Here is a 25,584-nt window from a genome sequence, read left to right on the forward strand (position 1 = left end):
TAGGGCAGCGCACAATTGGCCCAGCGTCGTCTGGGTTAGGGTTTGGCCGAGGTAGGCCGTCATTGTAAATAAGAATTTTGCTCTTAACTGACTTGCCTGGTTAAATAAAGGTTAAATAAAACATTTTAAAAAAGGAGGGTGTAGTGTAGGAGCAAGAGCTGCATGCATGTTATGTGTGACAAACAGGTGCTTTTAGATTAAAATTAAAATGTTCAGCCTGTTTGGAACAGTCTAACCAAAGCTAAATAAAGTATAGGTAATACCAGTCTGTTCTAACTACTTTTAAAAAAAAGCCTTTATTACAGCATATCAAAGATTGAAAACAGCTGTTGAATTGCTTTATCCGACATTTTTCCGTTGCAACGAGGCTTGGTGCTCACGGAATCAGTAGGCTATTAAATAAACACTTAAACAAGCAACAGAAGCAAGATCTGTCTTCTGTATATATATATGGATGATTTATAAAGCCAGGCATATTTAACAGTTAGGCTATTGATTACAGACCTAATTAGGTTGGTTTCCTCTCTCCTCAATTTTCTTAGACAATTATACTAAGGCAAGGGCTGTTTCTGCGTCTCTGCTGCTGTGCCTCCGCTGCATTATTTTCAATCACAATATGCTAGTTAACTTTGCTATTATGCACATAGCACATAGTAACATAGGGAAAGGTGCCAATTCTACGGCACGTTGAGTATTGTTTCAGAACCGCGGACAGCAACTATATCCAATGTGGGAGAAAGCGCATTTGTTCTAAAATAATATTATATTAGGGTTGCACCATTATTTTTACATAATATAACCATATACAATTTCAGTATCATGTCTTAGAGTGATGGACTGTGCCATCCCCGTGGCCTCCGAGACGGGCGCGAATCAGACAAGTGTCTTGTGCACCATAAAACTGTCTTGTGCACCATAAAACTAAAGAAATCTGTCGCCCAACAGCCTATTGACCAAACAATGGACCAGTCGACTGAATGGGTTCAGCCCTACATTTGGTGCTTGTTTGTGAATGTCGTAATTGTGTTTTATGTGGTTATTTTCATTTAGTTTCAAATGTAGAGAGGCGTTCTGTTTTCTCTGTGTGGTGGTGTTGCTATAGAATGATTTGACTAATGAACTATACGACTGATAGACAAAGGCACCGGTGCAACAGAAAACGAGAGGGAAGGGGACATGATGTGATTGATTTGAGGGAAATGGAGGAAGTGTTTAAGAGAGGGAGAGAGGGGAACACAAACGGAGTGAGTTGGAGTAAACCCGTAAAGCTCAAGAGAAAACGGATAGGAAATACAGTAGATGGTGTGAGAGAGAAGGGGATTCGTGAGAGAGAGAGACCAATAGATATAGATGAGGTAAGAGAGAAATAGATATCGAGATATAGGAGAGCTCTCCGCATTTATCTGGCTGCAGTGGAAGTGCTCAATAGCACTCCAGCCATAAATGAAATGTCATTCACACCATCATGATCTTACCATACACATCAGTCGTGGTCCATAACGTAGGACTCATCTTCAATCAACTGTGTAAGTGTTCCGTAAGGCACCATACAATCATCACAATCCGTATAGTCATGCTAACTAGTTCATCTCATTCTGCAGTCAAGAATCATTCATTATATCACAACATCGGACAATGTATGACTATATCCCCTCAGACACAGCATTAAGGCATTATCTTATGGCATCACTTGAGTCACGCATTAGTGTATGTGTCTAGAGCAGACGGTGTGGTTCATACACTACGTGGTGTTTCAGAACCACTTGAGTCAAGCATTCGTGTGTGTGTGTCTAGGGCAGGCGGTGTGGTTCAGACACTACGTGGTGTTTCAGAACCACTTGAGTCATTGTAACCCCTATGGTTCTGGCCTTGTCTGTCTGCTGCTATTTCTGCTCTCTCCTTTCTGCCATCTAAATTAGAAGAGTTGTACTAGACACAGCAGAGACCTAGATGAAGAGGAATATACACTCCCTCCCTCCTTTCCACTCCCTCTTGCCCCCATAGTAATGGTAACAGCTATTTGTTCATTAGCTTCCTTAGGTAGCCCCAGTCTCCAGGAGCACTCTGTAATATAGAGCATGCACACACACACACACACACACACATACGCAGCACACCCCCCCACCTTTTTCCTCCCTCGCTCTCGCTCTCCCACTCACTCTGTTCTTTCCATTTCCATGTAATTAGGCTAATTGAGTTTTGTGTTGTGGATGAGTCTGAAGCTCAAACACACTAACACCTCTCTGACTCTCAGCTCCGCAACCTCGCCTTGCCTCGCTCCTCGGCTGGCACAGTCTTTTTCATCACAGAGACGGATATGGGGAGAGAGAAGAGAGGGAGGAGAAAATGACAAGCAGATCAACATGGATGCCTGCTTTTAACATTATTTGAAGACTGTGTATGTTACTGTACAACACACACAAACTTAAGCATGCACGCACGCGCGCGTGCACACACACACACACACACACAGGGGGGGGCAATCACTTGACTCTATATGAATAAATGTAAGGGAAAGAGTCAGCTCTTTTAGATCTGTGCCTCTCAGATATTGCCCTTCTCTTTCTATCACTCCCCCCATCTCTTCTCTCTTTATCCCTCCTTTTCAGGCTAATTTGAATAACTCTTCGCTGTGCTGTAAGCGCAATTTCAAAGAAACACGCTTTACTGGCCAAGAAGCATAGCAGCACTCTCACAGAAATCCCTCTCATTCCTCCAGTGACTATACTAGGGGTCAAGTCTCTACGCAAACCCAGCCCATGTGTTGTGAATGGCAGGGTGGACTTGGTATTTTTGTGGCCTGTTGTATTGTTAATTTCCTGGTGCCCTTGTCTTGGATAACATAATTCTTCCCCAGTCACCTCAGATTACTCCATCCATGACAGAGATGGGTTATTCATCGTGAAAACTGATGACAAGAGGATTTTCCCTGTCACCACCTTGAGTGAGTGTGTGTGTGTGGGTGTGTGTGTGTGTAGGCGTGTGTGTAGGCGTGCGTGCAACATTGATTGTCCACAGAAGATGCATTACAATGATGCACGGACAAGCAACCTTCCCAAGACGTCTAACTGTTTGTCTGGGTGCTGTCTGAGTACCTGCGTAGACCTCTCCATCTCATTAGCTACATTGTGGAACACAGTGTTAACTGCTGTGTTAAGTGTCCTGTTGAGGCGTGTTAAAGGATCTTAAAGCTGATTGGAGGGCGCAACAGGGACAGCAGGTTCATGGTGCTCCAGACTCAGCCCCGCCCCTACGGACCAGGACCTGCCAATCAACACAATGGCTGTTAAGGATGAACAATGGCCCTTGCCGACCGGGCTCTCTGTCTCTTTGATTAGAGAGAGCTGTTAACACAGAGTTGATCTTCTGCCCACTGAAAACGTACGCTCTGAGCCAACTGCAAACAAGACAAGGTTACTATAGGATGTGTTGAGTTAATATGTGCTGCTCTGTGAATTGAACCTAATTCCATAGAGTGAGAGGTAATATAAGAGGCATTTAGAGAGTACACTCTCCTATTCCTGTTGACTACAGAGAGTAAGACCTCATCCCTGGAGAGACCAGCCGTAGGGTCATACAGACAAAGAACATTATATCTCTACTTAGCTCTTATCCTATAGAGGGAACCGCTTGGCTAGAACTTTGGGACGGGCCCGGTTCTCACTTTATGAGGTGTCTGAGAGACCCACAGTAAAGCAGCGAGGTAAAGGCATGCAGAGAACATTACTCTATCTTGACTCCGTGGAGGCTTTTTCATCTCAAGGGAGACAACAGCAGAGAAGGATCGGTGGGACAAGGCTGCGTCTTCTGCATATTCTCATTACCACCAGAGGCACCTTGGAGAGAGCGTCTATGGGAGACGGAGAGAGATGGAAACTCCATAAAGTAAAATGGATAGGTGTGAAAATGGATCCCTAGGGAGGGCAGAGATGCAATAGAGAGTGAACGTGACTGAGGCACACACACACACACCACAGCGTCTAAACCCCAGGGGAGGTGATGAGATAGTAGACTAGGTGATAGAAGGGAGCCCCTGCTAAGAACAGATGGAACACAGAGTACGAGTTAGTTTAGACCTAAATGGAAAAATGGATTGGAGGAGATTGCAGACCATGCAGTCAACAAAGGATAGAGATTCAGGAGGAAACCCTAGGGGACTTCTATCCCTTCTAATCTAGACACAGGGATGGAGAGGACAAGAGAGGGACAAGGAGAGACGAAACGCTAACATCGTGATAAGAGTGATAGCTACATTGATTTTGGTGCTGCATCCCCAGAGGGAGCATATAGTAATGCAGAGTGACTTGACTTACTGTAAACATTCAGGAAGTAAATAACCAGCAGCCTCTTGTCATGGTGACAGGCAGCGTTGGGTGACCAGGCAAAGTTACACAACTCCCACCTTCACCAGCAATAATCTAACTGGGAGGAGGAGGGAGTCTGTAACCTGTAAACAAGGCACTCTAGCTTACACAGGAATCCCAGTAACCTGTCTCCGTCCCTCCCTCACTTCTCCCTGTCATTCAGAGTTAATCAACAGAGACAGTACAACCTACTCCCTCACCATACAGTTACCATACTATATACTCAGTACATTTACATTACATGTTAGTCATTTAGAAAATGCTCTTATCCAGAGTGACTTACAGGAGTGAGTTCATACAGCATTCAGTGGCAGCAGTATATGTTTGTCTATGGACTATAGATTGAATAGCATATGCACATCAAACTTATCAGGTACCTGTCCGCAACTCTGGTAGACTCCCATGGTGATTTAATCAGAAGCACAAAAAAAATATTTTATTTTCGAGTTGGATCTTTCTCAGGTCAACTTGGAAAACAAAGTTGTATTTTTGTGCGTCTAATTAAATCACAATAGGAGCATCCCAGAGTTGCGGACATTCCTTTTTTTCTTTGATTCTCATAGACAGCCAGTCATTTACAATGGCCTTTGTCCTCATTGAGATTCCCCTGCTTGTCTGTCTGTCTGGCTGGCTGCTGTAGTGTAGTGTATAGGCTTAGAATTAGGCTGAATTCAGAATATTTGGAAAAAGCCTAAATATGTTTTTTCAATACCGTCAATAGCATTGAAACAATTTATTTTGAAGTGTTTTAACACATTTGAATATTTGTAGCTACTTTTTAAATAAATACATACAGTCTTGTGCAATACATAATTAATTCTTCATTTCACCTTCCACATTATTAGGAGGCTTAGGTAGTCCCCAGTCACGTGTCACATGGTGTTTGTTTACAAGCACACGATGACGAGAGGCCAGAGCCTTGTTATTTTTTTATATTTTTTATTTTACCTTTATTTAACTAGGCAAGTCAGTTAAGAACAAATTCTTATTTTAGGAACAGTGGGTTAACTGCCTGTTCAGGGGAAGAATGACAGATTTGTACCTTGGCAGCTCGGGGATTTGAACTTGCATCCTTCCGGTTACTAGTCCAACGCTCTAACCACTAGGCTACCCTGCAGCACTCTACCAAATGTTTGCCAGATATCTTGTAACTATTAAACTTAACTGTTAACTGCATGTGCTAAATGCTCTGCAGTTACTGATTTAGTAGCTGGTTATGTCACGCCCTGATCTGTTGCACCTGTCCTTGTGATTGTCTCCACCCCCTCCAGGTGTCGCTTATTTTCCCCACTGTATTTATCCCTGTGTTTCCTGTCTCTCTGTGGTAGTTCATCTTGTATGTTCAAGTCAACCAGCGTGTTTTTTCCCGTGCCCCTGCTTTTCTATTCTCTCCTACTAGTCCTCCCGGTTTTGACCTTTGCCTGTTTTTCTGGACTCCATTCCCGCCTGCCTGACCATTCTGTCTGCCCTGACCTCAAGCCTGCCTGCCATTCTGTACCTCTGGAACTCTGAACTGGCTTTGACCTTTTGCCTGTCCACGGCCATTCTCTTGCCTACCCCTTTTGGATTGAACATCTTGGACTCTAACCATCTACCTCCTGTGTCTGCATTTGGGTCTCACCTTGTGCCCTTATAGTTAGCTATCTTTTTCCAAAACCAAGCATTTGCTTGGAAACAGCAGAAAATGACCTCCTGGATCAAGGGCCTAGCTGGCTAATATTTGTTAAGTCTCTACTCTCCTCTCGTCGACTCTCCAATCAGACTTCAAGGCCTGCACTCATCTGTTTGGGTTACCCACATTTCCCTGTTTCTGATTAAACAAAGGAAGTGCTCTAAATTAGCTTTGAATGTTGGTATAGTGCTGTGATTGAGAGTGTCTGAGTGCCTGTACTTGTTTGTGTATTTATGTGCATACATGTGCTTGTCATTCACACACAACCATAAAAAAAAACTCTGGTGCTGCTGCTGTTTATATCTCATATGATTCCTAGAATTACAATTACAACACAGAAGCTGAACGGCATCATTAAAGGACAGCTCTTGTCTTGAGTCGTTCAGTAGGAGGTAAACATTAATTACCTATAACTAGGGTGACCACATGTCCTGGATTGTGTGGGACAGTTCTGCATTTTGGCCCTTTGTCCCACATCCTGCAACCAAACCAATTTTATTGGTCACATACATATATTTAGCAGATGTTATTGCGGGTGTAGCGAAATGTGTGTGTTCCTAGCTCCAACAGTGCAGTAGTACCTAACAATTCACAAAAATACACATCTAAAAGTCAGAGAATGGAATTAAGAAATATATAAATATTAGGACGAGCAATGTCGGAGTGGTGTTCACTAAAATACAGTAGAATAGAATACAGTACATACATATTAAATGAGTAAAGCAGTATGTAAACATTATTAAATTGACCAGTGATTCCATGTCTATAGGGCAGCTGTGCCTAAGGTGCAGGGTTGAGTAGCTAGTAAACTGAAAAAAAAATCTGTCAAAAATTGCTAATATATGCATATAATAATTATTATTGGATAGAAAACACTCTAAAGCTTCTAAAACCGTTGGAATTATGTCTGTAAGTATAGCAGAACTCACAGGGCAGGCATTCTTCCAAACTAGTTTTTGTGGTCATGAAAGTTGGAGCAACTTTGACGTCATCGCCCCCACCCTTCCCAACCAGTTATGATTCTGGGGAGACTTTCTATGTCTTCCACTAGATGTCCTCATTCAGTAGAGCTTTTAATCCCGCGAGAATTGGCCCTATGGGAGTGAAATTAGTGCGTGCCATGAGAAAATATGTTGTGCGTTGTGGCGCGAATTGGTCCCAGCCATTCCTTTGTTCCAGCACTCAAGAGAAGGACAGACGATGACCGATTGAATTGAAATTTGTTTTGTGTGTTAAAAACATCATAAAGCTTGCTTCTGCACTTAGTTTGACCTGTTTAGTCGACATATAATATGTAATTTTGAAGTTTTGATGCGCAACTTTTCCGGACCAGAGGACATTTTGGGTGCATTTCAACTGATGTTATTAGCAGTAGCTAATACAAAGACGCAAGACTTGAAACCAAACGATGTATTGGGTAAGTATGAAGCCTTCCACAACATTCTGAACGAAGACCATCGAAGGTAAGGGAATATTTATGCTTAAATCTGTGTTTCTGTTGACTCCAACATTACGGAGAAACGTAGCTTGTATCTGAGCGCCGTCTCAGCATATTGAATAGTGTGCGATTTCTGTAACGTTAAAAATAAATGTAACAAAGCGGTTGCATAAAGAAGCAGTGTATCTTTCTAACTATATGTAGAACATGTATATTTAGTCAAAGTTTATGATGTCTATTTACGTTATCTTGCAGCGCTACCTAGATTTCCTGCGAACATTTTTGAGTAATTTCTGACCATGAACTCAATGTAAATGGACATTTATGGATATAAATGGCATATTATTGAAAAAAAAAATGTACTGTGTAACATGTCCTATTACTGTCATCTGATGAAGATTTTCAAAAGGTTAGTGAATGATTTATTTTTTAATCCTGCGTTTTGTTGATAGCATGTTTTGGCTATTCAAATGAGCTGTGTCTGGTGGTGGTTTGACATAAATATGTACTATGTTTTCGCCGTAAAACATTTTAGAAATCTGACTTGCTGGCTAGATGAACAAGGTGTTTATCTTTCATTTGAGCTATTGGACTTGTTAATGTGTGGAGGTTAAATATTTCTAAGAATATTTTTGCGTTCCATGCGCCACCATTTCAGCTGAACGTGGGAGAGTCCCAATTGGGAACCAATATCTTTAAGAGGTTCAGTCTGATGGCCTTGTGATAGAAGCTGTTTTTCAGTCTCGGTCCCAGCTTTGATGCACCTGTACTGACCTCGCCTTCTAGATGATTGCGGGGTGAACAGGCCGTGGCTCGGGTGGTTGATATCCTTAATGATCTTTTTGGCCTTCCTGTGACATTGGGTGCCGTGGGTGTCCTGGAGATCCGGCTGTGTGCGTGCCCCTGGTGATAAGTTGGGCAGACCGCACCACCCTTTGGAGAGCCCTGCGGTTGCGGGTGTTGCAGTTGCCGTACCAGGCAGTGATACAGCCCAGCAGGCTCCTCTCAATTGTGCATCTGTAAAAGTTTGTAAGGGTCTTAGGGGCCTGGATGTTTTCAGACGCATCTCACCGTGGGGGGCATTAGGCTGTCCAGCCACACCGAGACTTGATATTCACGGTTCATTCTTGGGTTGGTTGATTGACCCTTACCACATTGTTAGTGATTTGCTCCATGACCTTCGTCCCTTTTGTCCTTTATAAGGGCCCTGTTGACGTGACCAGGTAGGTCGTCTGCTGTCGATACAAGGATGTCATCTGGCCGCAGAGGAAGAGGGATAGGTATTCAAAGCTGGATGGGGTTTTAGGTACTTTGGGAGAGAGCCTAGTTGGAAATGTATTTTCTGTTACATGATGGCTTTTCTTCATATGAATACATCACACAACATTGTTTGGTTAATTGTCAGGGTCCCAAAATGTTGTTTTGTCTGGCTGTGCAATACAGCCTGTTTGAGATATTGAATGTGGAATGTGTTTTGTTAAATTAAGTCCTTAAATGAAGTCCTTCAAATTATGAAATGTCGTTTGACTCAAACATACTGGTAATTGTAATTCATACAATTTTGTAATTAATAAGAGTATGAATATCCTGCATGCATCTGCATGTGCCTGCCTGATTTGAGAAATGTGTCCATGATGCAATCGATGTATCTATTTTCAATGTGCTTAATTGCTACTGCAACACTGACAATGCAGATCCATCTGTCCATCGATCTGTATTGTCTGTTCAGGGTTCACTATCTATCCATCCATCCATCCATCATTCCATCCATCCATCTACCTCCTATCCATTCTTATTCAATTGTAGCTCTGTGAAGGAAGACAGAGGAGGGTGTGTGTGAGCTAGATGAGAGTGGTGCCCTCGGAGACCTTTCTATGCTGGTGTCCTTTCCTGTATTTATTGCTGTGCAAAGTGTAACAGTGTAACTTCCTCTAACGCTCAGGTGTCGCTGTGCTCTCCAACACCTCTTATTTGGACCCCTGGAGAAACATTTTTAAGAGTAGTGTAGTTGAGGACACACACACTCTCGCACGCACACACACGCACAGATCTCTCATCTCCCGAACAGGACGCTGTCCCTCTAACAGGAAGTGTTGCGTTGGCGATAACCCCGGGCCCAGGAAGTGACCTCGTCGACGAGGCCTGTGGAGAGGCTGGGTGGGAACGAGTGTTGAATGCATGATTCCTCTGTCTGAAAGCTGGCCTATGATATTGTGGTGGTGAAAGAGTTCCTTAACTGCCTTCGCACTGAATACAGTACAGTTTGTTTTTGAGGTCCTCAAGCTGTTTGTGTGTGTGTCTGCATCAGAGACATTGGAAGGTGAGAAATTAAGAAAGAGAGGGAATGGCGAGAGTAAGAGAGAGAGACAAAGTTCTCTAGGTCAAGAAGAAAGAGTCTGCCAGACAGCAAAAAGGTCAAAAGTGAGAAATAATGACATGCAAAACAGACATGATACACATTAGAGAGGTAGGTGACCGAAGTAAGAATATCACATTACTGTCTTTACACTGTAAACTTTGTCAGGTTAATCTGTGCATACAGAAGAACCTAACTAAATGACAGAACAATGTGAATAATACTGTTTGTTGTGGCATACAGTAATGGATGCTCTCCCAGTCTAAAGAGAGAACACAATACACTCCTATACACCCAATCCACACATTAGAAACATTGTTATTTTTCTCAACTTAAGTTCATCTTACATCTGGGAGGGGGTCTGTACGGCCTGTTGTGTGTCCTCTGAATACCTTGTTAAGTGAAGATACGTGCATTTTTTTAAAGCTTCTGGACGTTTTTCAACATCGATCTGTAAGGAAGTGAAACACTTATCTTGGACAAATACTTAGTGGTCACATCAATCGCTTTTTCTGTCAAAGCAGTATTTTGAAGTCCACACAGGATAGCTAGTATTTGTTGTCCCTGCAATAACTGATACTGGGCTGTTTTAGCTCATAGCTCTACTCTGGATCCTTGTCTATTTACATGCTGACCACACTGCTCAAGTCACATGCGCGAGCAAAATAAATGTACACATACATGTTATTCAATCATTGCACCCACTCTGATCGCGCGCGCCAATGAACGTCTGCGTAGCCAGGCGCTAAAATAGAACTTGATTCTATTTGTGATGCTTTTTGCGCTGCAAGTATCCCCTCTCCCATCTCCTCATTGGTTTTTAGGAGCATATACCCACGTGGGTATTTGAAAGATGAACTGAGGTCCACACTCCAGTCCAGTTGGTAATGCACCTTAAAGTTGGTTGCCAACTGCCATATAAAGTCCAGAGAAGAAGAAGAATCCTGAAGGAGGAGAGATTACTAGAAACAAACTCAGTTTACCATTTTATTTGTGGATTAATTGTCTGAGTAAAGGACCTTGTGCATTTCAGGTAAAATAACAACCCAATGTTTTTATCCCAGGACAAATTAGCTAGAAACAGCAAGCTAGCTAACTAAATTGCCATAAATGTTTAATGCTTTTCGACCTGTCCCCAAATTTCTCTCTTCCTCTCTCACTCTCTCCCTCTCTGCTGTTGATAGATACCACCTAGGTCATTGCACGTCATTGATATTGATTTAGGTTCGATCCCATCAGAGGGCAAAAGCTACTTTACAGAGGCCAGGTGTGTATGCGTGTGTGTGTGTATGCTAACACGTCTTTATGCTTTTGTGTCTATTCTATGCTCCCATGTCCTTTAGTGAGAGCAAGTGTTTGGATGAGTCCTTTAAGTGTCCTCTCCCTAAGCTCTCTACATTACATCTTTCTATGTCTATCCACTCTCTCGCTTCTTCTCTCACTCTCTTTCCTCTCCTCCGTGGGCTGTAGTTCCCAGGGTTTTAGTGGATGCGGATCAGATTCCCGTTGAAGTTCCTCAGCCCTCCGCTCCTCTATGATCCAGCCAGGGAATTACAGGCAGATGTGCCTCAGTACTTTAAACCACACAGTATGGCCTCCCGCTCCCTTTCATTTTCTCTCTTTTCTCACTCTTTGTCTCTCTTTCTCCATCTCGTATCTCTTTTTGTCTCTCTTCTCACTCTTTCTTTTTTCTGTCTTTCTTTCTATTTTCTGTCTTTCTCTCGCTCTTTCTCTGTGTTTTTGTTTCTCTATCAGCTATTTCAGTTTTGCTCTCTCTTTCTTAATTTCTCTTTTTCTCACCCAGTCTGAGGGTTAATAGCACGACATCTTACCTCTGTAATGGCCCTAATCCCTCTTAGCTGTAGTAATGTTTAGTAACTTTTACCTCATATTCCTCTGTGTGACCGTGTGTGGATGTGTGTGTCCTTGTTTGCCCGTGTCTGTGTTTATTCCTCTGTGTGTGTGTTTTTATTTTCTTGTCACTTACAGACATGGTGTGCATCGAACTCCAGGGAATCAACAGTTGTTGAATTTGTCTCGCTCGCATGTTGGACTTGCTCATTTCCCGTTGGTTAATCAACTTGGACTTGCTTCTCAAAAGCACACACAGCACAAATTCATTTCTGCATACATAGTGCCTCATCAGAAGTGCCGTTACAGGGTAAAAATGCATAGCAATATTTTTATTAGGTAAAGCACACTTCATATTTTTCTTATGAATATTCTGCATTGTATCATTCTTATTTCTTTCTCCCATTGGTGGCCAATCTGTTTGTGAGATGCACACAATATGTCTGTCCTGCTGTTGACTCTGCCTTTGTATGTAGGCCTACCCACACAGAGGCAAATAGACTTAACATATCTGTATGGTTGTAGTTACAAAGCTAAAACCCCCAAACCTCCTCAAAGGCCGGATAACCCCCAGCCCCTTCTATTCTCTTTTTCCTTCTCTCCATTCACGTGAGAGCCACATGTTTTCACCATCCCTGACTCAGACAGGTAGAACGTTCTGCTAGTAAAGTGCTGCATTACTTGGCCCTCTGCCACCTCTTTTCTTTCTCTCCCTTCTTTCTCTCTTTTCACAACACTCTCCATTTTCCACTTCCTCATCCCCCTCTCTCCCTTGGTTAGGGCATTTATCTTCCTAACTTTCTGTCCACTTGTCACCTCTGCTACCTCTGTCCCCCACTCTCTTTCTGGGCCAGTAGAGGCCTCAGGAAGTGGGTGGGTGCTGAGTTAGTTTAGCGAACGGAGCAGGGCCTGAAAAGAGGGAGAGGGAAGGGGAGGAGGTGTAGGAAGGGAGGATGCTGATTAAAATAATAAACTGCTGCTGGAAAGAGCCGAGCCACTGGCCGGAGTGAGGGAGAGAAAGAGACACGGAGAGGAAGACAGGGATAAAAAAAAAAAAGAAACGCTGAGGAAGAAAAATAGTTGGTACTCTACTCAAAGGTTCCTCAAAGCAGTGTGAAAGAGGAAGAGAGAAGAGGAAGAACAACTGCTCCCATTACCACTCTGCAAGGAGATCTGCAGTGGACAGGAACTTCTCTGCAGAGCTCCATGACATAGAGACCAGCTTGCCAGACTCTCTCTCCAGGATCGTGATTCTGATCTGGGGCTTCAATCATTGGACACGTGGCCTGGGGCTCCAGAGGAGAAGGAGACATTCTTTCACTAACTGGCCCTGCCTTGGCTGTGAATAGAAGGGTGTGAAAGGGAGTCCAGGCTGGGGCAGGGGGCTAGTAGTAGGGCTAAGACTGCATGCCCCTGTCTCTCTCTGTGAGAGTGTGTCTGATGTGTGTTTGTGTTTCCTCCGCAGTGTGTTAGCATTACCTTAGTAAGAGAGGAATGAGAGGTCGGCAGACCGTGTGCCTCTTTGTGTTGCCTCCTGTCACCTGAGTGTGTTTGTGTGTGTGTGCAAGGATAGTGTGTTTTTTATCTGAGTAATTGAGAACAAACACTCGTCCCTACCACGGGTTGGAGTGTAAACCTCTTCCTTAGTGACCGGAAAAGCAGTGGAGGAAGGGAGAGAAAAAGGGAAGGAATAAGAGGAAAAGTTTGAACATTTCTTCAGATTCTTAGTCTTTCCACCTCAGTCTACAAGCCTCTCTTGACAGCACTTGGATAGTTCCCTCCAGTCTCCAGACCTCTACCCTGACCCCTGGAATTCTATCCCAGCTCAAGGACTTCTTCCCCAGCCTACAGACCACCTCAGACAGCCTGTCACCTCCTACATCCTACCCAGCCTCAGCCCAGCTCTCAGGACATCTAACCCCAGGCTTGAGGCATGACAGCAGGATAGCTACGGCTCCCTTCTTAGCCTATGTTCCATTGAGGAGGATGCTTCTATCATCTAGCCGAGCAGGGCGAACACACACACTGACACACACACGGCGACTAGGGGTATGTGAAGTGTGTATGTCGCCAGGTTGGAGAGCCCGACTTTGTGTTTTGAGCGCTAGATTTAATTGTATTTGTATTTTGAGAACTGTTTTTGACCATATTTGGTATGGATTTGATTGCGGTTCAAGTACTGACCTTGACCCTGTTTTGAAAGCTGGGTTTGACCGTAACCACTGGAGGATTACCCTAACCCCAGCGACCCTTCTGTGCCTTTTGTCCTCTGTGACCTCAGAGACGATGTAGAAGTGAGGGGGAGGGGGAGGAGACTCATCCTAGAGCCGAAGATGATTGGCTTGAACTTCACCTTGCAAGAGCTCCTCAGGAAATTTGAAGAGGTAGATTTGAGATGTTTGACACCTATTTGAGCTCCTATTAGGACAAACTGATCGGAAAGGTTGTTTCTTTTTGATGCCATAGATGAAAGCCCAGCCTCATACTAATTCACTGTAGTCTCTGTAGTCAAACACTCCCCCTCTCTCTCTCCCTCCCTCTCTCCCCTCTGTCTGTGTACTATAAAGTGGGGCAATCTGAGTGAGTCTGAGGTTTATGAAGTACAAGGAGTTATTATTGAACTCATTAAAGCTTTTGTCAAGGTAGCAACATTATTAGAGTGCCCAGAGCGTGGAGGGGTACAGCTAGTCTGCAGCAGAACACATGGGGAGGCTGAGATTCCTTCAAGTGCTCTGGTCTCAGATGTCTGGAACGCTGTAGTGCTTCATTTTTTGTCTTGCTAGAGGTATGCCGCTTCTGTCCAGTATTTGTTCACCAAAGCTGCTAGTTGATGTCCAACAGTTCTTTTAGTTTATTTTGTGTGTGTGTGCTTGTGTTCACGTGTGTGTTTGTCAGTCAGCCATTCTGATAGGTACAGCTCTAATGCCTTGTTCCTCTGCAAACCAAAATAGGTGTAACATTAGGCCTCCTGGGGACAGTGTCCGCTGTCTGGGCTGCTCACAGCCAGCCAATCTCCCATTCGTTAATGGGTGTGTGACAGGGACACATCCATTATCCACTATCCTTATGCTCCTTCTGTTGCTCTGTGTCTGAAGAGCAAGAAAAGACACGGCTTTAGTAGAGGGTGTGTGTGTGCCCCAGCTATCATTTGGACATGTTTCATCTAATCCTAAACACAGTGGAAGTATTGTATCGTTTTTCAAGTAGCGGATCAGCCATGGAATGTCTAGAGGTGTGTGTGTGTGTGTGTGTGTGTGTGTGTGTGCTCACTGCTGAAATTGCAGCCACATGTGACCCTCATCTACAGTGTCCTTGTAAGAATAAAGCTGGAAGGTGTGTGTTTATCCCACATGAGTACCTAAGCTTGGGTTGAGGAAACATGCTTTTCTCTCTCTTCATATTTTGTCCCTCTCTCAAAGTAGCCATTCATGGTGGCAGCACTCAATGACTAGACTATTTGATGCCACAAAGATGTTTGAGTATGCATGTGCACGTGTCACCTTTGCCACCACTCAATGAGAAGGCTATTTCATTGTGTGTGTGTGTGTGTGTGTGTGTGTGTGTGTGTGTGTGTGTGTGTGTGTGTGTGTGTGTGTAATCCAAGCATCACCTCGGAAGAAAATTGTTAGAGGAAAATCACTTTGGGAATGAGCTGGAACACATCCAACTGACTCACCGGCACAATGCCTCTCTCTTTCTTTCTCTCTCACTCTTTCTCACACTCACTCTGAATTATTTCTCGATATGACCTTTAGTCATTTGATTTGTGGTGGGGAGAAAATTTACTGTGATGGCGAGAGATTCATTGTAGGGCCATTCACCTCTATCCCTTGTGAAAGTAACTGACTTCCTCCTTACACTAGGCTAGTTGAGAATAGTCTGCCGCTGTTCCAATGAATTTGTTTATTTTCTAACGGTTCCTGGAGAGCTACCCTCCTGTAGGTTTTCACTCCAACCCCAGTTGTAAATAACCTGATTCAGTTCATCAACCAGCTAATTAGTAGAGTATTAGTATGGAAACCCACAATGCTTGGTTAGGGTGTGGAGGGGGTTTCGAATGAATTGGTTCTCTATTGGGAGGCAGAGGAGTTTGGAATGCATTTATTTTCCAAGAGTCCTGAGTAGGTAGAGTACATTTGAAAGATGTTTAAACTGCTCTGCCCTCTTTGTTTCTCTAGCTGTCCCTCCACACTCGCATGACCAGCTAGCACACTCATACGGCTCTCTCTCCATCATTCTCTCTCTCCTTCACCCCTCTCCATTCCCACCATTTTAAAGCTAATAGAAAATGACAAGCAGAGTATTTTGTTGGTTTGATCTTACTATTCAATTATATGTGTGAAGCTCTGTACTTTATGTAACACTGTAATAATAACACAGACTTGTTCAAACTCAAACATCTCTCTGTTTCTCTGTAGGATATCCAGGCAGAGATCGATGCCCACAATGATATCTATAAGAGTGTGGACGGGAATAAGCCCAAGATGGTCAAGTCCCTGGGGACGTCTGAGGAGGCAGTGTTTCTGCAGCACCGACTGGACGACATGAACCAGCGCTGGAGCGACCTCAAGACCAAATCTGCTAACATACGGTCAGTCCCATAATACTAAACAACACATCTTTGCTAACATAATACGGTCATTACTGTAATATACTGATAACATATGGTCAGTACTGTGCAGACCTGGGTTGAAATACTATTTCTCAATTGCTTTTACATACATTTCGTAGTAAGTGTTCAGATGTTTTTGTTTTGTTGAAAAGACAAGTAGTGGAATATTGGAATATATTAGTAAATAGGGTATTTATAGGAAATTATAAAAAATATGTATTTCAAATACTAGCAGTAGAAGTAGTTGATTCGGGCCACATTATTTTTAAATACTTCAATACACAGAAAATAAGTATTTAACACTAGAACCGCCATAGGGGGAAAATCTGCCCAAAAACAAACAAACGTCCCGCTCCTTCCCTGACTTTTCCTAAATATTTGTATTTTACATTGCTCAGTTGTCAGAATCTTTTAATCACAAACAGAAAAGTATTTAATGCCTGTTTAACAGTTTTCTCCACACCTATTCCTACCTTAACGGGCCAAGACAAATGCGCTGTAGGACGTTGGTAACCAGCCAGGCACTAATGTGTTTCTCTCCTCACTGAATGAATGATGTAAATGGTTGAATAGGCGAGAGAAACTGAAATTGTGCACGTTACAATTTCATTTGGGTGATTTTCCTTCACTCTGCGCTCCGACTCATCCCAAACCATCTCAATTTGGTTGAGGTCAGGTGATTGTGGAGGCCAGGTCATCTGATACAGCACTCCATCACTCTCCTTCTTGGTCAAATTGCCCTTACACAGCCTGGAGGTGTGTTGGGTCATTGTCCTGTTGAAAAACAAATGATGGTCCCACTAAGCCCAAACCAGATGGGATGGCGTATCACTGCAGAATGCTGTGGTATCCATGCTGGTTAAGTGTGCCTTGAATTCTAAATAAATCACAGACAGTGTCACCAGCAAAGCACCCCCACACCAATACACCTCTTCCTCCATGCTTTACGGTGGGAACCACACATGCGGAGATCATCTGTTTACCCACACAAGGTCTCACAATGACACAGCGTTTGGAACCAAAAATCTCCAATTGGGACTCCAGACCAAAGGACAAATTTCCACTGGTCTAATGTTCATCACTCGTGTTTCTTGGCCCAAGCAAGTCTCTTCTTCTTATTGGTGTTTTTTACTAGTGGTTTCTTCGCAGCAATTCGACCATGAAGGCCTGATTCACACAGTCTCCTCCGAACAGTTGATGTTGAGATGTGTCTGTCACTTGAACTCTGTGAAGCAATTATTTGGGCTGCAATTTCTGAGGCTGGTAACTAATGAACTTATCCTCTGCAGCAGAGGTAACTCTGCGTCTTCCATTCCTGTGGTGGTTCCCATGAGAGCCAGTTTCATCATAGCGCTTGATGGTTTTTGCGACTGCGCTTGAAAAAACGTTCAAAGTTCTTGAAATTGTCCTTATTGTCTGACCTTCATTTGTTAAAGTGATGATTGACTATTATATGGACTTGGTCTTTTACTAGGGCTATCTTCTGTATACCACCCCTACCTTGTCACAACACAACTGAAAAGCATTATGATGAAAAGAAATTCCACAAATTACCTTTTAAGAAGGCACACATGTCAATTGAAATGCATTCCAGGTGACTACCTCATGAAGCTGGTTGAGAGATTGCCAAGAGTGTGCAAAGCTGTCATCAAGGCAAAGGGTGGCTATTTGAAGAATCTCACATATAAAATATATTTTGATTTGTTAAACACTTTCTTGGTTTTCATGTCTTCACTATTATGCTACAATGTAAAAAAATAAAGAAAATTAAAGAAAAACCCTTGAATGAAAAACCCTCTAAACCATGTCATAACCATGCTGACTTGTTTGTTGATTAAAGCATTCAATAAATTGTAATTGGAGCATGTATGCTTTATTTGCCTCTGTTGAGAGTTATAACCATTATGGTGTCACAGAACTCTTCAGGACCTGAACAGTGGAGGAGCGACCACAACCTTGGCATAAATAAAAAGAGAGATGGAGAGAGTGGAAGATGTTCCGAGAGTGAAAGAGAGATGGAGGGAGAGAGTGAAGGTGGCAGGGGCAAGGTGGAGATGTTGATAGGAGCAAAGGTTGCGAAGGAGAAGAGAAGGTGTGGTGAGCAAAGGAGAAAAGTAATATGTGAGGAACAGCGAAGGAAGGTTACAATGTACTGGAAAACAATAGATCAAGAGGTAGATGCAGAGTGAGGGTGAAATATGTTATGAGAGGAGAAGGTAGGAGCAGGTGAAGATCAACACTTCACAGCCAGATAGCCCCAACTACTACTACTAGGGGGCAAAAGAGACACAGATGGAGTGAAATAAGACAGAAACACTGCAAAGTTCCATAAAGATAACAGCATATTCATAAGAGCACTAGAATTCCCTATAAACCATGTAACTCTGTGTATCTCCATAGGATGGAGGCAAGGCTGAGCTGTCAGCAGGGTGTGCGCGCGTGTGTGTGTGTGTGTGTGTGTGTGTGTGTGTGTGTGTGTCTGTGTGTGTGTGTGTGCTGTGTTCGTGCATGCACTGTGCCTGTGCATGCGAGCGCATGGGTGTGTGTGCTGCAATGTGTGTACTATTTAGAGCACATTATGTCTTAATTACAGTACATAATAATAATGAGTAGCTGCTATGAAACGTTGCTGCTGTACATAATGGTCAGGCGCATTACGGTGAGCGGAGGATGTCAAAACAAAACATTTAAGAACACACACATTAAATAATAATACACATTATGCTGTATATCCACACACTTTGATGCACACAATGCACCATCCCACATACACTCCAAGTATAAGTGGTTTTGGCTGCCCTCCAGAGAGAGTAGATTTCCCCTCTAATGCTCACTTGTCTCCAGGTCATAATGCTTCAAGATGCTGGACAAGAGATATCCAGCAAACTTGCTACTTTGAAATGCGGCCAACTGTAATGGTTGACACACCAATCCACCCCAACCTCACCAGTCTAGCCATGGCCTAACCATGTTATTCTGTTGTAGTATCCACTAGGACTTGTATGGCTGGTTTCACCTTCTGCTTGTGTGGAGACACGAACTTAGAGGCCTTGAGGTTTGTGTGTTGCCCTGAGAGTCACACCATGTAAAGACTTAAAAAATGGGACCCGGTGCTTCTCTACTTGCTCACTCAGCATTAAGGAGATAGATTGGGGGTACGGCCAGGCGATAGACTAGAGTCCTGTCCAGGGGGTATTCTTGTGCCTCAGGCTACAGAACCCAGGAGATAGGAGACTCCTGCTTCTCTGAGTCGTTCCGGCACACACTAGGCAATCTAAGACCTGTGCAACTTACTTTTTACATGGAGATGGACCTGACCATGTCATAACATTCTTGTAACCATGTTTCGACCAGGTTATAACCGTATTGTGAACATATTTTACCTGGGTTGTAACTGTGTTTTAACCATATTTTAACCATGTTATGGCCATTTGTTTCCAGGGCTCACCTGGAGGCGAGTGCGGAGCGTTGGAGTCGTCTTCAGAGCCTGCTGGAGGAGCTGTGGAGGTGGATCTGTCTGAAGGAGAAGGAACTGGCCAAACAGATGCCCATAGGAGGAGATGTCCCCACCCTGCTGCAGCAGCACAACCACTGCAAGGTCAGTACCGTAACACAGCCACTGTACGGTCTGTACCGTAACACAACTTTTACACAGTCATTACCATGCCTGCTTCCAGCAATTGTGTACAGATCCTTGCGACCATTGGGCTGTGCATCATCATGCTGAAACATGAGGTGATGGCGGCGGATGAATGGCACTACAATGGGCCCCAGGATCTCGTCACGGTATCTCTGTGCATTAAATTGCCATCAATAAAATGAAATTGTGTTCGTTGTCCGTAGCTCATGCCTGCCCATACCATAACCCCACCGCCGCCATGGGGCACTCTGTTCACAACGTTGACATCAGCAAACCGCTCGCCCACATGACGTACTGCCAAATTCTCTAAAATGACGTTAGAGGCGTCTTATGGTAGAGAAATCAACATTCAAGTATCTGGCAGCAGCTCTGGTGAACATTCCTGAAGTCACCATGCTAATTGCACGCTCCTTCAACACTTGAGACATCTGTAACATTGTGTTGTGTGACAAAACTGTACATTTTAAAGTAGCCTTTTATTGTCAGAAGAATGATTATCTTGGCAAAGGAGAACATCTCACTAACAGGGATGTAAGCAAATTTGTGCTCAAAATATGAGAGAAGAAAGCTTTTAGTGCATATGGAACATTTCTGGGATCTTTTATTTCAGCTCATGAAACATGGGACCAACACTTTACATGTTGCTTTTTTATTTTGGTGTACTATGCATACAGTAAATGTATGGGTATATGGAAATTGGAGGTCTGAATGGAGGCTTAGGAAGATACAGGGAAATGTCCGGAAGGAAGGAAGGAAGGAAGGAAGGAAGGAAGGAAGGAAGGAAGGAAGGAAGGAAGGAAGGAAGCTAAGCCACTCCCATGAATAAAGAGGAAGATATAGGAGGGCTGGAGCAGAGTGGAAAGGAGCGGGAGAAAAGGATGATGAAATGACGGTCGGAGAAATCAAGGAGACAGAAAGAGCGATGGAGAAGAAGTGAGAGAGGAGTGCGAGAGAAGGATGATGTTAATGGAGAGACAGGCGTAGAAGCAGAGGAGGAGGTGAGATTGAGATGAAGAGCTCAGGAGGGAGTAAAGAGACATTTTCTGAATCCCTCAAAGAGAACGACAGAACCGTTGCATTTTTATTGGGGCACATCAATCCGTACATCACAACATAATTTCTCCTCTGTTTTTATGAATACAGCTAGTTGTTTACAGTACATATAGATGAATGTAAACAAATGAAAGGGCGGAAAAGGAAGACATTTTGTTATTCCGGGGCGGGTGTTGCCCGACAGTGCCCTTTTCCTCCTCCAGATTGTGTCTGTGTTTTTGTCTGCTGATAATAGCTTTTATTAATCACACATTCAATTATCCAATAAAAGCCCTGTGTAAGCGTCTCACTGATTAAACTCATCAATCAACTTTATTAAATTAACCGATTTTAGAGCGGGAGAGAGAGGCGTAGGGGGAGAGAGGGGGACGAGAAGAGAGCACTTGTGGCCTTTTTTTAATCACTCTCTACTTTTATCTCCCTGCAACAGTTGTCATTTTCTTCTCAGTGTGGGGACAAGCTACAACAATATGTTGTATGTAAGTATATAATTAAAACTGAGTGAAGTATATAATTAAAAGGAGTGATTAGGAGTGTGTGTCTGCTATTTACTGGCTTTGAAGGGGTTTAATTAACTCACTGTTTCTGGAGGCTTAAGTTTCGAGTGTTGTTGTCCTCATTTTGCTAATATTACTGTCAGTTGAGAGGCTAAACCAAGCTAACATTTTTACACAGCCTATGTTAAGCTATGGAAGCCAAAGTTGAAGCTAATATAATCTGTATAGCTACGCTAAGGTGGTTTAATCACACTGTCTGTGTGATTGATTAGCACCATTTGTACCTGGATGGGCAGGTTGTAAAGTAAAATTAAATTAAACTGCTGCTTTGCCACAACCTTATCTCTCTCAGAGGGAGAAAGAGAGAGCGAGAGAGAGAGAGAGAGAAAGAACCAGAGAGAGAGTGAAACAGAGAGAGACTTTCTGACTTTGAACTTCTGTGAATAATTACCTATCATTGATGACTTAACTTTTAATTTGTTTCTCCTTATTTAACTTTAGAAACTTCTAGTGTTGAGGGATTCCTATGTATCTGAATTGAGCCTGGTGAACTTTAAAGTCCTTTATTTTGTTGGTTGGCTTTCATTTTGTTTACTTAGCAAAGCCAAGTCTCGAATGTCATGTCTTACTGGGTTGTAGGGGAGCTTTCTGACTTTTGAGGGGCCAAGGCCAGAGGTAGAGAAGTACCCTTCGTTTGGATGAAACTGCCTTGAAGATGTCTATCTTATTTATTTTAGTGCCCAGAGCCTCTGTAGGAAGCAGTTTACATTGTAGGTGTGCCATCCCTAACGCAGGTGATACCTTCAATCCAGCATGAACAACGTGATGAAAAACTACACTCAGTGGCCAGTATATTAAGCTGGTTTGCTCCTTTTTAAAAAAAAGTTTAAACTAGGCAAGTCAGTTAAGAACAAATTCTTATTTGCAATGACGGCCTACACCGGCCAAACCCGGATGACGCTGGGCCAATTGTGCGCCAGCCTATGGGACTCCCAATCACAGCCGGTTGTGATACAGCCTGGATTTGAACCAGGGTGTCTGTAGTGACGCCTCTACCACTGAGATGCAGTGCCGTAGACTGCTGTCCCACGGGAGCTCATACAGACAGTAAGTCATGTGGCCATGGCTTGCTATGTAAAGCAGCCAGACAGGCATCAAGGCATTCAGTTAATGTTTGATTGAACATTAGAATGGACAGTTCTGTGGGGAAAACAGCTCGTTGATGAGAGGTAGAAGGAGAATGGCAAGAATCGTGCAAGCTAACAGGCGGGCCACAAACAAACAAAATAACAGCACAGTACAACAGTGGTGTGCAGAACGGCATCTCAGAAGGCACAACTCATCAGTCATTGTCACGAATTGGCTATTGCAGCAGACGACCAGACCAGGTTCCAATCCTATCAGCTATGTCTTCCAGAGTTAGCATGATTCTGCTTCAATTCACACTGACCGCCTTGAGGAGACGGGAAGTAAAAGGGAGGAGAGGCCGGATTCATGGAGGTCTGAAAATAGCCTTCTCTCCTCTCTACTGTGTTGTAATGCTATCATCTCCTCATCTGCACAGGGTAGGGGCCGATAAGACCGTCTTCTCTGCTGTTTTGTACACAACACACAGTATAGGTCACGTCTCACAAGATACACTCCAGGCTTACAGTGCATTGAAAAAATGTCATCCTGGGGGATTTTTTGTCCCTGTAGCACCACTTATTCTGCTCTTAGTTGAAGAATAATGTTTTTCTGAAGAGTCACAAATCTGTTAGTGTTAGTGCCAAAACCAATACTGCAACTACTGTATCAGAGAGGAGAAAAGTTAGCAGAAGACTGTCAACCTCTTTGCCTTTCATGCATCTTGTTTCCCTATTTTCTCCTCCTCAGACAGATCGGAATCTCTTATCTCATCACGGCAATTGAGGAAAGTTGTTTTACTTCCCCTTGAAAGGGAGCGCATCAGCTTGTGTTTTAATGGTTGTTTTCTACTTTGAGTGTTTTTCCTCAAGGCCCTGTTCATAAGTAGGCAAGACAAACACGTTTTCACGATTTCAGTAATATCATCAAAATAAAGAACTCATTCAGTAGTTTTTACCTGATTAAGTAGAATCTTGTAAAAAAAATATGTTAAAACAATTATTTATATTCCTAAAACATAAGTTGAAACTGATGCTGTTGCTCAATCGATTTTGTGTAATTGTGATGACTTTAAACTTTTATAGCATCATCACCAATCTGAGGATTTACAAAAGTGTGTATTTCCTGTTATTATTGTGTGGTGAAAATGTTCCATCTGTGTAATGTAGTAGTAACGTGTTCTGTCCACCATAGGGGACATTTGCATAATATAACATAATTCAATATTTCGTCAGGAAGATATTTGAAGACACGGCTATTTTTATACCCACTGCCAATACCAACACCCTTTCAATTTCCCTCTTTTCTTTTTATATAAAGGCACATGAATCACCTCTACCTCTCAATGTCCTTGTCTTCCCTTACTTCATTTATTTCCTCAACTCTGCCAAAGTAGAAATTAAATATATTATTATGAAGAAAATATATATTCTAAAATCTGATTTGACATGAAGCATACTCAAATATAACTGTTAATGTTTTCTTTTTTGTAAGTATTTCCATATGTCTGTTAATCTTGGTACTACCCATCCCGGATCCGGGAGCATTGTCATCAACTGACACTAATTAGCATAACACAACGGACATAAATATTACTAGAAAATATTCCTATTCATGAAATCACAAGTTAAATATATTGAAACACAGCTTAGTTTTTGTTAATCACCCTGTCATCTCAGATTTTTTAAACATGCTTCACAGCCAAAGCAAGACAAGCATTTGTGTAAGTTTATCGATAGCCTAGCATAGCATTATGCCTAGCTAGCAGCAGGCAACCTGGTCACAAAAATCAGAAAAGCAATCAAATTAAATCGCTGGTTGATATCTCATTCACTGCTCAATGGGGACGCATAGGAACGCAGAGGTTTCTAAATTGGAGTCACTTCTTGATTGGATTTTTCTCAGGCTTTCGCCTGCAATATCAGTTCTGTTATACTCACAGACAATATTTTTACAGTTTTGGAAACTTTAGAGTGTTTTCTATCCTATGCTGTCAATTATATGCATATTCTAGCATCTTGTCCTGACAAAATAGCCCGTTTACTTAGGGAACGTTATTTTTCCAAAAATGAAAATAGTGCCCCCTATATTCAAGAGGTGTTAAGAAATGTATCCTACTACAACACTCAACCCAGCATACTGTCATAATCTCTTCAACGCTACTCTCTCTTCCTCATCTCGTCCTGTCTGATTAAACCATAAGCCTTTATAAAAACAGCAAGGCTCACAATTGTCACACAGTGATCTGTTTCACCTGTCTTTGTGATTGTCTCCACCCCCCTCCAGGTGTCGCCCATCTTCCCCATTATCCCCTGTGTATTTATATCTGTGTTCTATGTTTGTCTGTTGCCAGTTCGTTTTGTTTCGTCGAGCCTACCAGCGTTTTTCACCCTGCTCCTTTCTCTCGATTGTGCCTGTTTCCTGGTTTTCCCGGTGTTGACCGTTCTGCCTGCCCTGACCCTGAGCCTGCCTGCCGTTCTGTACCTTTGCCCCACCTATCTGAATTACCGACCTCTGCCTGCCCTGGACCTGTCTTTTGCCTGCCCCTGATCGATTAGTAAACTGTTGTTACTTTGACATTGTCTGCACCTGCACCTTACCTGAAATATAATGACAACATAATGTAGTTCCTCTTTATTTCTCTCTGACATCGTCCTCTCACAAAGCAATCACACAGCCCGTTAGGCATCAGAGGCCCCCTGGGGTTCCGGCTGCTATATCAAAACAAGAATAATTACTCTGGTACATATAGTCCTGCTTTCCCCTTCTTCCTCTCGTCCCTTGTAGTGGATGTTTTGGCACACATGTTAGTTTGGCTCCCGAGTGGCGCAGCGGTATAAGGCATCTCAGTGCAAGAGGCGTCACTACAGTCCCTGGTTCAAATCCAGGCTGTGTCCCATCAGGCCGTGATTGGGATTCCTGTAGGGTGTCGTCGGGTTTGGCAGGGGTAGGCCGTCATTGTAAATTAGAATGACT

General features: G+C 43.1%; 1 protein-coding gene across 2 annotated transcripts in view; it reads left to right on the forward strand.

The window, feature by feature from the left end:
• The window catches only part of LOC139415381 (utrophin-like), a 180,354-nt gene that overhangs the window by 53,590 nt on the left and 101,180 nt on the right, over nt 1-25,584 (forward strand). For both annotated transcript variants that reach the window (XM_071163488.1, XM_071163489.1), the window contains exons 2-3: nt 16,100-16,272; nt 19,735-19,891. In XM_071163488.1, the coding sequence (XP_071019589.1) occupies nt 16,100-16,272; nt 19,735-19,891 (330 nt within the window). The remainder of the gene's footprint in view (nt 1-16,099; nt 16,273-19,734; nt 19,892-25,584) is intronic.

Source organism: Oncorhynchus clarkii, chromosome 8, assembly GCF_045791955.1.
Source record: "Oncorhynchus clarkii lewisi isolate Uvic-CL-2024 chromosome 8, UVic_Ocla_1.0, whole genome shotgun sequence".
Lineage (NCBI taxonomy): Eukaryota > Metazoa > Chordata > Actinopteri > Salmoniformes > Salmonidae > Oncorhynchus > Oncorhynchus clarkii.